Source organism: Podarcis cretensis (genome assembly GCF_951804945.1).
Source record: "Podarcis cretensis genome assembly, chromosome: 1".
Taxonomy (NCBI): Eukaryota; Metazoa; Chordata; class Lepidosauria; order Squamata; family Lacertidae; genus Podarcis; species Podarcis cretensis.
The window spans coordinates 15541759-15555316 of NC_137170.1; the positions used below are offsets into that span (position 1 = coordinate 15541759).

Sequence of the window (13558 nt, forward strand, 5' to 3'; positions counted from 1 at the left end):
AAGCCTGCTCATACCTAAGCCAGAATGCCTGGGGCAACCCAGTCTGAAGGGCAGGGTATAAGTAAATATTATTATTATTATTATCATCATCATCATCATCCTCCTCCTCCTCCTCCTCTGTGTGCATAGGTCAATTCTGGCATCATAAGCAATAGCACTTACACCTGACATCTGATATAGACAGAATGATGATAGAGTGCAATATGGTGATTTGCAAATAACAGGAAGAACAAATCCCTGTCCTTCAAGGACTGAGCCATGAATGGAACACTGGATCCAATCAAATGAAATTGCTACAAATACTTAGACAGACATAGTTACATTAGGAAAAGAGGGGCAAATGAGAAAAGCCATGTTTGCAAAACTAATAGAAGATCAATTTTTTCAAAAGATGTTTTGAGTTAAATTTAATTCCTGGTGCCAGTTCATGCCACTTTCAGAAGCTCTGTTCAATATTTCAGCCTCAGTAGCAGCAAAAGAGAAAGAGCAATGGGTACAGCGGCAGCAACTAGGGAGGTGACAAATCATATGACTGTTCTATATACTAGAGGCAACAGCACTGGAAGAGCAGGTGTAATTCTCAAACAGAAAAAAGAATTATGAATCCAGCCTTTGAAAGAATGCCAAAGTCTCAAAGGTACCCTTAAGGCAATTTAAGGCAATTCAGTTTTGTCCCAAGGGCATGTCACCTCAGCAAATTTATGAGGTGTTCAGTTAACCATGTTTAGTGACTGCTACTCCTAATAGAAATTCAGCCTGTTGTCCCACACGTAAGAAGAAATCTGTGGATCAGCTCAGCATATGAGAGAGGAAGAAAAATTCTCTTTATCCACACATCTCAATCATTTAAAGCATTTTTACAGTGCTCTTCATCAAGAAGAGTTGTTAAACCCCTTGGCATACACCAAATATGAAAGTTTTAATACCAAGGAGGATTTAAAAGCTTCTCACAGTGTACACTGAACTTTCTATCTGCAGATGATGAAATTTCAATTTCCTTCCTTCCTTTCTAAGCGGCTGCTGCATCTCAGACAATCAACTTTAACAGAAGTTTCTACACAAGCGTTACACTGAGCTATAAGCCTCTTTGCCTTGATTCAACTTTCAACAATGTGTTCAACACAGATCATCCCTATACACAGCAGCGCCAGCCAATCCTGGTAAAGACGACACAATGCTGCAAGCCCCTTCTGCGACTCACCAGATGCACATTGATCCATAGCTTTATCACCTCCAGACCAGATTAACTGTAGCACCGTATACTAGGGGGATACTGCAAAGCTACTCACAAACATCAGCTAGTATAAGACAGCTGTCTGTTGGCAGATTGGCCTTCCTTTTGTAACTAGTGTTACCACACTTGCCTGCGATCCACATTGAATTCCATTGCACTTCTAAGTGCTCATTTCAAAAGGTAACTTTTTAAATGCTAGGAATCCTCAAAAGCGAAGACAGCAGTTGAGCAGCAACAATAGGTCATGCCTATTACCCAGCCCTATCTTTTCTTTAAAACAATACATTCGCCCGGATTTGCAAACATATTTTATATTATATTATCTTGAGTACCCTCTGGACAGACACTCCTTGAATTTATCAGAAGAAGTCATCCATCTACTTCTGAAGTAGCTTTCTGAAAAGTATCTGGAGACGAAGGCAGCATCTTTCCATGAATATGAAAGCAAATATGTGACCGAATAGCATATTCACTGTTAAGTGCATGTGGAGAATGTAAAATTGTGGGACACAGCTGGATCAAGAGGATGTCCGCATATTTGAGTTCCTTTATTTTTGTCTATAGGAATTAGTACTTTATTCAGTACATAAATAAAATAAAAATAAATGCATTTCACAATGATGCCAAGTCAAAGCGGCAGCACCATAAGCAGCAAGAACTCCAGAAGTTATCAAAAAGTGAGCCACCATGCCATCCAGATTTGCAAATGCAAGAGAGATTAAGGAATGGCCATCTTTTAAACAGTCTGCATCTTTTAATCAGGTACAAGTTCAAGGTGGCTTAGAGACACATAATCACCAATTCCCAGGGTGCTGGTGACTAGCACAAAGCAACAACCTGAGTAATTTTTTTGCTAAGCCTGCTCCCTGCTCCAAAAAAAATGTCAGTGTTCAGTCCAGACTTCAGTCCAGTCCATTTGCAAGGGAAACAGAGCCTTCATTTCTCCCAATTGTCCAAAATTACATACTCGCTTTGAATGGTTTCTGTGCTCCCCCATTATTAAGGTCTGCCTCACACTTCAGTTCAAAAATAAAACTACATTCCACACATGCCGGCTATTTCTTATTTTTGGAACATGATCCTGAATGAATTTAAAAGCAAGTTCCTCTGAATTTAATGCAACTTACACCCAAGTAGGATTACAGTAACATTAGCATACTGCATAAATGAAACCCAGATCATGAGTTTATACAAAATGTAAAGTGATGCATTTTTTGTTTACGATGAAAGAATGTATGACACAAACCTACTCAAGCATGGCAGATCCAGGTTAACCAAAGGAACATAACCTCAATTTTAGATTAATTATCAAAACTGAAAATTAAGCTGGGCTACAATTGGTCCTAGACCTTTTAAAAAGGCAAAACAACAGTCAATACATTTAAAACAAAACTAAAACAATACAAAATAGACACTCAGGGCAAAGACCCATTTACTCAGCTGGGAAAGCCTGTCAAAACAAAAATGTCTTCGATTAGAACTGGAAAGTACAGATAATGAGCACCTGTTACATCTCAGCAGAAATACTATTCCACAGAACAGAGCCAGTTGAACCACTACTATATTTAGCTAGCTGGTTTTTCCAGGTGACACTAATCTACAAAACTGATGATTCAATTCTATTCCTAAAAAAAAGATTTTTAAAAGAGTATTGGCAAAATATTGCTAGGAATACCTATGAAGCACAGAAATTCATTTGAGTCAGGAGGTGGGAAACCCATGGGCTGATATTTATTTATTTATTTTATTCCACAATAAATGTTATTCTCTCTATTCTGGTTTACACACATTTCAGTCTGGAAAAGTATCTTCTTTGGATCAAAACTTTGGGTTTTTTTATTCAATATAAAGATGGAGTATTCATGCACAGTTTTGAGGTAACATGATTATGTGCAAAGTTCACACTATTACTGCATTTGCTGGAAATTGCTGTGTTAGGGACTTCTTGATAAAGCCAAAATATTAGTAATAGTAGCATTAATTATGGTAATTAAATTTGTATATTGCTCTTCATCCGAAGATCACAGGGAGGTTTACAATATATTGGCTGCTCTTTTATGCTTAAGCATATTTAAAATAGTTTTTGTTTTCGAAACATAAACAACAATGTACCTCTCTGCCAGTAAGAATGTGTCTGGCCAGTTTGACTTTTGCAAAATTCCCCTTTCCAATCGTTTTAAGAAGCCGGTAATTCCCAATATGGGGTTGTTCATCTGCACAGGAAGCTATAGAATTCCTACAGCGGGCACCAGACCGACTAGGTCGAGGGGGAGCTTCCTGCCGTCCTTCGCCATGAGAGGTATGCTGTAACAAAGAAACACACATATTTAAGACAATGTACTTTGCAAAACATTGTTCCAAATCAAAGAGAGAACAGACTCCAATGAACTAGAACTTGGTATCACAATTAAATTAAAGGGGCAGTAGATAAGGGCAGACGAACAGTGTTTCACACAGTGACTTTTGTCATCATAAAAGGGAAATGAACAAATTCATGGAGAGATACAAGCCATGATACATAATAATATGCTGTATCCCCATCAACAGTTCCTCAGTATTATCCAAGTACAGTGGTACGTCGGGTTATGAACTTAATTTGTTCCGGAGGTCCGTTCTTAACCCAAAACCGTTCTTAACCTGAGGCGTGCTTTTGCTAATGGGGCCTCCCGCTGCAGCTGACGCGCAATTTCCATTCTCATCCTGGGGCAAAGTTCTCAACCTGAGGTACTACTTCCAGGTTAGTGGAGCTTGTAACCCGAAGTGTTTGTAACCCGAGGTACCGCTGTATAAGATCTGTAGTGCTCTTGTGGCATCCAAGGAACAGATTATTAGCTTCACCCTCTAAAAAGTGCATTCCAGGATTTGGCAAATGTGTCTTAAGGAATCATCAAACAGGAAAGTTGGCATTAACATAGAACAAATGTGGGCAGATGCAGCCAGGAACATATAGGCTACAGTCTTACCCACTTACTTAGGAGTAAACCTCAATGAACTCAACCAAACTGTCTTCTGAGTAGATGTGTATATAACTGCATTGTTAGGCTTTGTTTTGGTCCACAAACTCAAATAGAAACAGAGCCCAAGCATGTGTAAATCTATTTGCTCACACCTCCTTCACTTCCTCAGCTCTTCTAATACATTTTTCCTGTTTCCATTTGTTAAGCTATTCTGGCCTCTCCATCCACCCCACTCTCCACACTGTCCAAATGCAGATGGTAACCTCATTGAGGCAGAGACCTGCTTTTCTTATATTTCCCTTGTATTTCACAGTGCACACTGATGAAGCTGTAGAACATAACAAAATGGAAGTGAATCATTGTTCCTCTTTCAACAAGGGCTGTAGCTCAGTAGCAGAACACATCTCTCAGATGCAGGAAGCTCCAGGTTCAATTCCTGGTATCTCCTGACAGGGCTGCAAAATATCTATTTGACAACCTAGAGAGCCTGTGTAGACCAGAGGTAGCCAACATGATGCTCTCCAGATGCTGTTGGACTACAACACCCATCATCCCTGACCACTGGCAGGGTGTTAGGAGTCAAACAACTGCTGGAGGACATTGACATGTTGGCTAAACCTGGAGAAGACTATTGCTAGGTGAACCAAGGACCTGATGCAGTATTAAGCAACTTCCTACATTTTTCACCAAATCTCTTTTCTAAACTTCTTTAAAATATGTTACTAATAATATCTACAGAAACATTGCTTAGGGTATAAAAAGAGTTCCCTAGAATTTTCTACATTGTTAACTGCAAGACAAGGACATGATGAACAGCAGGCAATAGTTTTAGACAAACAGTAACATCAATGATGCCACTATAGTCTTCATCCAGAGGACCATAGCTGAATTATCTAATTCTATCACAATTTTTAAAGGTCTTGCCACTAAAATTGCTTTACCTGAAGTAGCAGAAGTGCTAACGTATAAGAAATGATAAAGAAATATAATAACGTAAGCCAACTGCTATCGAAAGCCAACTGAGTAACAAGTAGAAATGCATAGAATAGCCACACCTACAGTGATAACAAAAGCTTCTTCATTCTGGCTTTTTCACTATTAAGTCCTAAAGAAAGGGAAATTAAGTACTGAAGAAGTGATGTGAAAATGTATGAAGTGACTGACGCACAAACAAAGTTGCAGAAGGTTGTGAATGGCAAGACAACTGAAATGGTGTGCCCTGTTCTATTTGTTTTTAAAGGGGAAGTGGTATATGTACAGGATGATGCAGTGCTTGGCAAAACCTAAATTGGCCTATTTGCTCTGACATTTATGGGATGTGCATCTGTACACACACACAGAGAGAGGGGGGGGGAGGGAAAAAGAAGATGAGAAAAATGACCGGGTCATTGAGAAGACATTCTGGTCCAAGTAGGTAAAGGTAAAGGTACCCCTGCCCGTACGGGCCAGTCTTGACAGACTCTGGGGTTGTGCGCCCATCTCACTTAAGAGGCCAGGGGCCAGCGCTGTCCGGAGACACTTCCGGGTCACGTGGCCAGCGTGACATCGCTGCTCTGGCGAGCCAGAGTCGCACACGGAAACGCCGTTTACCTTCCCGCTGGTAAGCGGTCCCTATTTATCTACTTGCACCCGGAGGTGCTTTCGAACTGCTAGGTTGGCAGGCGCTGGGACCGAGCAGCGGGAGCGCACCCCGCCGCAGGGATTCGAACCGCCGACCTTTCGATCGGCAAGTCCTAGGCGCTGAGGCTTTAACCTTTAGTGCCACCTGCGTCCCCTGGTCCAAGTAGCTAGACAAAATAAGCAAACTGTGATATGGTTACCTTACAAACATGCACCTAAATTGTTTCTCTACACTCAAAGTGCACAGCACTTTCTACTAAGGGTGTGCACTGACCAAAAGCCCTTTGCTAAAGAGCTGTGATTAAAAAGCTTTGGTAAAATCATTGGCTATTGTATCTAGAGTAGAGAAGCCAGCACATTCACACAAGTACTTATCTTGCACAGCACTGCTTGCCTCCCTCTCAACCTCCCCACACCTATCTGTTCTGGAGGTTCCGCCACTCAAAGCAGATCTGGAGGGCCATGAGGCACAGGGAGAGCAGAGAGGAAGTTTTTGTGTGTAAGTCCTTGTGCCAATGGGATGTTTTCATTGAATAAAACCTAACCCCCTTAAATTAGTCCTGTCATTGACAAAAGAGCTCTCCCTCCTACCACCCACCTGCTTTTCTTATAGGGCAAGCTTGGGTCGAAATGTTTAAAACTTTGCTGATACAATGCACGGCTTTTTTACACATCCGTATCTCTGAATTGCCCCAGATCACTTCAAGATCCATATTTTAGCTCAAGATGCTTCTGAAAGCTCTTGATTTGTCCTGCCCAAGCCACAAATCTGTCTGGGGTGCCCTATTTCAGTTACTGATTTGGGATTCATTCAAATCTGATGCACTTCTAGTTTCTACTATGTTAAGGATTATCTCATTGGCAGTAAATATTGGCCACCAAGACAACTGTAGAGACTTCATTTTAGTTTAGTAGTTGTGGCATCTTGCCAAAAACACCTCAAAGACTATCAGCTGGCAAAACAAAGTGAAAAAGAACTTGCAGACAATGTAAGTTAAATTTAATCCCTCTCATTCTAAACATCAAGTATGTTGTGCATGGACAATGGCATTCCTTCTGAATTCGAAATAATTATTTTACAAGATTCTAAATAACCTAGACAAGCAGCTTTAGGTTGTGCACACACAACAGGTTCTCCTACACTGTTCATAAAGGGAAAATATTGTGTTGTTTTGAGACTTTTACAGCATTTTTTGTTTAGTCCTGTGCTTGAGAATGCCTCAACAAGGTGAAAGGCTCTGCAGAAAAATATGGTAAACTAGCACATAAAGGTGATAAAATGTAAAACCATGCGAAGAGTTCACTTCCCTTTAGAAACCACATTTTCTCATTTCCTCGCTTCAGTCTTCAGCCATTCTCCTATTTTCATTTTTCTTCTATCTTTTCCAACATACTTCACAATTTATATCCAAATGCCACCCCATCTCATTTATCTTTTCTCCCCATTATCCTTACATCATTTTATCCATCACTTCCAACCTGATGGGCCCTGACCCAACCAGCTTATCCTTCCATCAGATGCAGAGCTTTGGTTTTTAATTACTGATGGAAGCAGTGGGAGGGCATCAAGAACTAATAAAAAAGCAACAACAGAGTGTTACATAATGTGTGCAATATAATCAGCAGTCTTTGTTCAGAGGCTGAAACTTTGTGTTGAGTTCTCTGTATTTCAGTGCCAGGTGAAGAAGCCAATGGATCAAAAGCTAGTGGAAAAGTAAACCCTAGAAACATCATTGCATGAAGACTATGTTGTGTTCCTGGGCAGCCCACTTCAGGGCTCCCTACCAATAGACACAATGAGGCAGTTTAGGATTTACTTCTCAAGTAACAGATTTTGGGGTACCATTAAATAGGCAAAAGCTGCCCATTATTTAAGATAATGGGGGTGCCATTTGGATATCCCACCAAAACTTCTGCAGTGCTCAAAGTCAAAATACGGAACAGGGCACAGTACAGGTCAGAAAACAAGAAGAGGAAACCTTTTTATTTTTTAATAGAAATAGTCAAGCCTTCATTTATGTGTATTCAAATCCTTCATTGTGGAAAATTGATCCAGAATCTGATTTAAGAGCTGGCAGCCACTGAGAAGTCAGCAATACACAGGAAGAAAGTAGCACAGATAAAAGCTGACAAGCCCTGCTTGAACGAAACTATCCTGACAAAGCAAGAAGGGGCGTAGATTTTGTCCTTGTGATAGGAGTCATTGCCTTCTCCAGTTTAAAAAACTTTTTAAAGTCTACAAAATGCTTATGGACAGGGTTTGTGATTTCACAAGCTACTTCCTTGTCAGCGACTGAGCAAGATCTTATCTTCTGGAAGGACAGGAATAAAGCAGCAAACTAAGGAGAGAGAAATAAATTGCGTAACATGCATACATAGAAAAAAAGGCAGAAACAAGCCAGCTTTTTGAACAAAATTTATAACCCACCTTTTCAGAAAAGCTTTCCCCTACTGATGTTCCGGCATCCTTTCCCATTAAGAAATAAGCATGAAGGAAAGCAAGAAAAGAAAAGAAAAATGAACAAAAATAAAACCTGGGAAGTGTGGTGTTGGAATTTTAAGGAGATACTTGTGCCAACTTTCAATTTGTACATATTGCAAAAAAGTTAACACATTGCAAACATTAGCAGCAACTCAAAGAACAACCATTTACCAAGGTTAAAAATTTCATGACTGACTATTCTAAAAAAGTAACCTGAAAATGAAAAACCTGTCATATGAAATTTTACACCCACTGAAGGGGAAAAAATCTTATAATATAAACCGTGTGCATGCTTAGAAAAATTAGTTTATTTAAGGAAACCTATATTTATTGTATTCTGCAGGGAAGTTGTAAGTGCAAATGCTTACCTAAGCACGAAAGGCAACAGAAATAATTCGTATGTTCAAGTTGAATAATGCACAGCAGCCTAAACCTATCTATGAAATATTTCAGCTATAGTAAAAAGAATAATCATTAAGATATATCTCTGGATCCCAGATAAACTCAAGCGGATAGCAGTACATGATTAAATTATAAAGCAATAAACCTTTAAGAGCAAGTGTGCAGGAGTAATTGAGGATACATCTTACATGCCTTCAGTTTTACCCTACCACATAATCTGTATTTGCACTCTACACAATTCCCTTCCCTAACTGCATTAACACACTTCTCTACCATGGGCATAGCCGGGGGGGGGGAGGGTAGGGGCAGCTGCTCCTCCCCTAAATCAATACAAATCTGAGGTTCTGCCCCCCCCAAAGCCTGCCCCCACAACAAAAAGCCTGGCTACACCCATGTTCTGTAGTCTAGACAGGGAGTTGTGTAGGCAGCAACTTGCTCCATCCAGAGAGATGCTGTCGTGAGTCAATTAGTGGGAAGTGATCTCTCTAGGAAAGGGAATTGTGCCCTCCCCCCAATCCAACCAACATCATCACTATTTCTTGGGAATTCTTTAAATGTGTTTGATTTGGAAATAGAACACAATAAAGGGAATATGTTAAATTTCAGATCAGAAACACCCAAGTATTTGTGCTCAACAGCATTTGAGTAGTCAAGCATCTCTATTACAAGAGCATCAAAAACAAGGTTCTGTCATTCTGTCATCATTCCATCGCATACAGAAATGACATTTGTTGGGCTACTTAACTTGAAACTTTGCATACATTATCTACACGATGTGATTTTTCACATTTATCGCCAAAGAAGAATGTCTAGGTGCCATTTTGGGGCAAGACTGCTCTAAAGTCCTCTTTTTCAAAGGACTGCCTGCCTGTGATTGGTTAAGCATCTGGTTAGTTCATATGGCAATCCTGAGTTAGGTTAAGAACTTTGAGAATTTAAATAAGGAAAGTCACTTTATCCAGGGACAGTCCACATATATATTGGCCTATTCCTACCTCTCTTTCTTAATGGTGACACAGAACATTCATAACATAGGAATATTCCTGGGCAGTGGGGTGGGTAAGTGAAGTCAAGCTACAACAATTAATTATAAAATTGTTCATAACTATAACGACTGCACAAAAAAAGCATTTTGGTTCCTGAAATTCATTCTGATTGTGCAGATAAAATATAACTGATAGAACTCTACAAGATAGTCAAGATCCAATGATCTCCAGAAACGCACCTCCAGATGGGTTATGTCATGTGCCATCTTGGCACCCAGGCATCTTCACTTGGTTGCAAGTGGCCAATAGGTGCAAAATACGCCTGGTTAATTTTGAACACTGCTACGTGCACTACAGAGCCCCATCCTATGCAGCAAGACCCGCAAATACGCTGCCCATACTGACTCCTGCTCCACACTGAAACCTCCACACACACCCCTCAAACCCACATAATTTAACACATGAACACCCTGAGTGATATCCAACAAAGCAGTTCCGTTAGCAAAAAGATTTCCACTTATGCAATGGAATTTCTCTTCCATCTCCTATTTTCTCCCCATGCCCCCCCCCATCTGCTCCATTAAGCCAAATGGGAACCCGTTTTTCCCCACCATATATTTATTGTTGTCAATCTCATGTTGAGGGGGAGATAGGAACAAAGTAACATCTGAAGCAAGAGTAATTTTTGAGGCTTAAGGGAGTCTGCCTGCCAGAAGGTTATCATTGATCAAGGAGGATACGGAAGTTAAAGAATAAGCCTCTCTGAACAAAAGAGGCCCATATCTGTTCATCTGCACACATTTTAAATAATTATTATTAATAATAACAAAATGTATGCAGGTAACAGCTTGTTTGTAGTTTCCCCTCTTCCCAGAATAATTCCATAACTTGGAAATAATGCACAGCTACCATACAAGTTTCATGCCAGACCAAGCATTGGTAAGGATTAAGTGCACTAACTGGTGGAATAAGAGTCTGGGTAAATACTTTGGGGGTGGGAAGAGAAAGATTGTGATTGTTTAACTGATCCTGAGAGAACATGCTATCTTGAAGGTTGTATAGCTCCCTTCAACTGCTGCCCGTGGCTCATGGGTTTTGGAGGTGACTCAGATCTGTACGAGATTTTTCTAGGTCCGCCTAATGGCATTTTCAAATTTATAATTTTAACTTTCAAAAAATGATATGGCATGGCAGGTCATTAGGAGAATAAAATAAACACTACTGTTAAGCTCTGGACCACGGTCTCCCAAAATTGGGTCTCCAGCTGTTTTTGGACTACAGTTCCCATCGCCCCTGACTACTTGGTCCTACTAGCTAGGGATAATGGAAGTTGTAGTCCAAAAACAGTTGGAGACTCAAACTTGGGAACCCTGTCCTAAACCAGCCTGAGCTCAACTTCTAACACTGTGAGCTGCATTTCAGTCTATGTATTATTCACAACCCAGTGCTCCATAGTGTTTGGAGTGTGAATGGAAGTGTACACATAACTGAGAACTGTCAACTATATTCAACAATAGTTACAGAACTACTTTCTTATGTTCAACAAGCCCTAATGTTTTAAATGCATTTTCTTCACTTAAAGAAAAGAAAACCTACTTCAGAGTGCAAATTGTTCAACTCTTCCTAGTTTCAACAGTTGCTATTTAGAATTTGCTGGGCAACAAAGAATGCAAATAATCACTCTCAGCTGCACCAAATACAATTAGGTGTAATCTGTTACATTCTTGCCAAAACTTTTTTTTTAAAACTTGCAAAATTACAAATGTATTTGAAATCCCAACCTTTTTTAGAATTCCGTTTCCTAATGTAGCAAGTTATAGAACAGCTAAAGCACGGGTGTCAAACACAAGGCCCGCGGGCCGAATCCGGCCCGCCAGACCTCGTCATGTGGCCCGTGTAGCCGCCGCCAGCCTTCACCTTTTATTCTTGGTTTTTGTTGTTGTTTTTTGACACAAGAAAGTTTACATGGTGCGGCTCCCTACTCGCCTCCCCCCGTCGCTCTTAAGGACGTGGCTGCTGTTTCAAATGTCCCCGCGTCTTTCAACTTGCGCCTTCATCATCGGGGGCCGAAGCGAGGCGGGCAGCTGGCTTCTCTCTCCCGCTCACTGCTCAAAAAGAGCAAGCGGAAGGTCAGGTCTCTCCGCGCCGCGGAGGGGGAGTCTTTCTCCTCGGAGAAACTTTTTTATTACAGCCTTGGATCTTCTCCGGGGACGCTGGATCCTCCCCGCCCACCCCCCAAACTCCCCTTTTCTTCCAATCCTCAGCCACCTTGGAATCCCTCTTGGTGGGAGAGAAGCGTTTTTGGCTTCTGTGTTTCCCTTGCCGCCGCCACGACCACCACCACCAGCAGCAGCAGCAGCAGCGGCAGCCCCGTCTGTCTGAAACGGCCGCTGTTTGGTTTAATAACACAATTTTGTTATGTCTGCTCAACTCCGGCCAAGCGGCTCCTTCTCTGCGAGCGGATCCATGTGCGTCCACGTTACATCGGGGGTTCCCATGGCCGCGCTTCCCGTGTCTCCCCCTCTGCCCTCCACCGAGGCGTGTCCCCTTGCAACATCTGAAATTATTTTCTCAGAAACGCCAACTTTGGGGCTCTTCTTTTCTTCTCTCCCTCTCCGCCCCCCCCCCCCCGCTGCTCTCACGCTCTCCCCCCTTGCCGATCCCAGGATCTGATTAGATTTCCAATCACAACCCAGTGCGCAATCGGATTTCTGATTTCAGCCAGGAGCAAGCCAGCAATCCGGAGCATCTGCGTCTTCTCCTCGCCAAACTCTCCGCGTTACTATATCCGTTCGCCTTGCCTCCAACTCCTCTGCATTCCCCCCTCCCAGAATCACACATCAAATGCAAAGAGATGCTGATGGCGGCGGCGGCGAGCTTGGTGGCGGGAGGAGGAGAAAGCAGGAAGAGAGAGAAAATAAAATTCCCACCAGATGTTAATGTGTCCAGAGGAGGGCAACCAAAATGGTCAAAGGCCTGGAAACGATGCCTTATGAGGAACGGCTAAGGGAGCTGGGCATGTTTAGCCTGGAGAAGAGGAGGTTAAGGGGTGATATGATAGCCATGTTCAAATATATAAAAGGATGTCACATAGAGGAGGGAGAAAGGTTGTTTTCTGCTGCTCCAGAGAAGCGGACACGGAGCAATGGCTCCAAACTACAAGAAAAAAGATTCCACCTAAACATTAGGAAGAACTTCCTGACAGTAAGAGCTGTTCGACAGTGGAATTTGCTGCCAAGGAGTGTGGTGGAGTCTCCTTCTTTGGAGGTCTTTAAGCAGAGGCTTGACAACCATATGTCAGGAGTGCTCTGATGGTGTTTCCTGCTTGGCAGGGGGTTGGACTCGATGGCCCTTGTGGTCTCTTCCAATTCTATGATTCTAATCCATCATCATCATTTTTTTTTTTTTAAAGGAGAGTCCGCTCCCAGGGTGGGTGGCTTCGAAAGCCCCTCTCTCCTCGCAAGTCCTGCTATTGCTTCCCGATCCTTCCCGGCGTGCAAACTTGCCCTGAGGGAGGCGTCTTCTTCTCCTCCGCGCTGGATTTCACCAGCCCGGGGCTTCCCTTCCTCTTCATTTCGCCTCCCTCTCCATCTTTGCACAGCCAGCCTTTCCAGGACCAACGATGCCCGTGATCAAGTTGTTCTTTGGGAATATGGGGTGGCTGGTGGGGGGGGGAGTGGGGGGGGGGGAGAGAGAGAGAGAGAGAGAGAGAGAGAGAGAGAGAGGCGCGCGCACACACTCCAAACACCCTTAAAATAAATGTAAAGTGGACCGTCTACATTATTACAAAAAACAGTAATAACTGAATGTAGTGACAATAATTTATGATAATAAAGAGTGGACACATAGTCCTACAGATACAACCGGCCCTTTGAGG

The 13558-nt window shown here is 42.0% G+C and overlaps 1 protein-coding gene across 8 annotated transcripts in view; it reads right to left on the bottom strand.

The window, feature by feature from the left end:
• MARK3 (microtubule affinity regulating kinase 3) overlaps positions 1-13558 on the bottom strand; it is a 69371-nt gene that overhangs the window by 45643 nt on the left and 10170 nt on the right. For 4 of the 8 annotated variants that reach the window (XM_079990562.1, XM_079990558.1, XM_079990560.1 and 1 more), the window contains exons 2-3: positions 8240-8278; positions 3347-3538 (exon numbers count right to left, since the gene is read on the bottom strand). In XM_079990562.1, the coding sequence (XP_079846688.1) occupies positions 3347-3538; positions 8240-8278 (231 nt within the window). The remainder of the gene's footprint in view (positions 1-3346; positions 3539-8239; positions 8279-13558) is intronic. The other 4 variants (XM_079990564.1, XM_079990561.1, XM_079990563.1 and 1 more) reach the window with 1 other exon arrangement.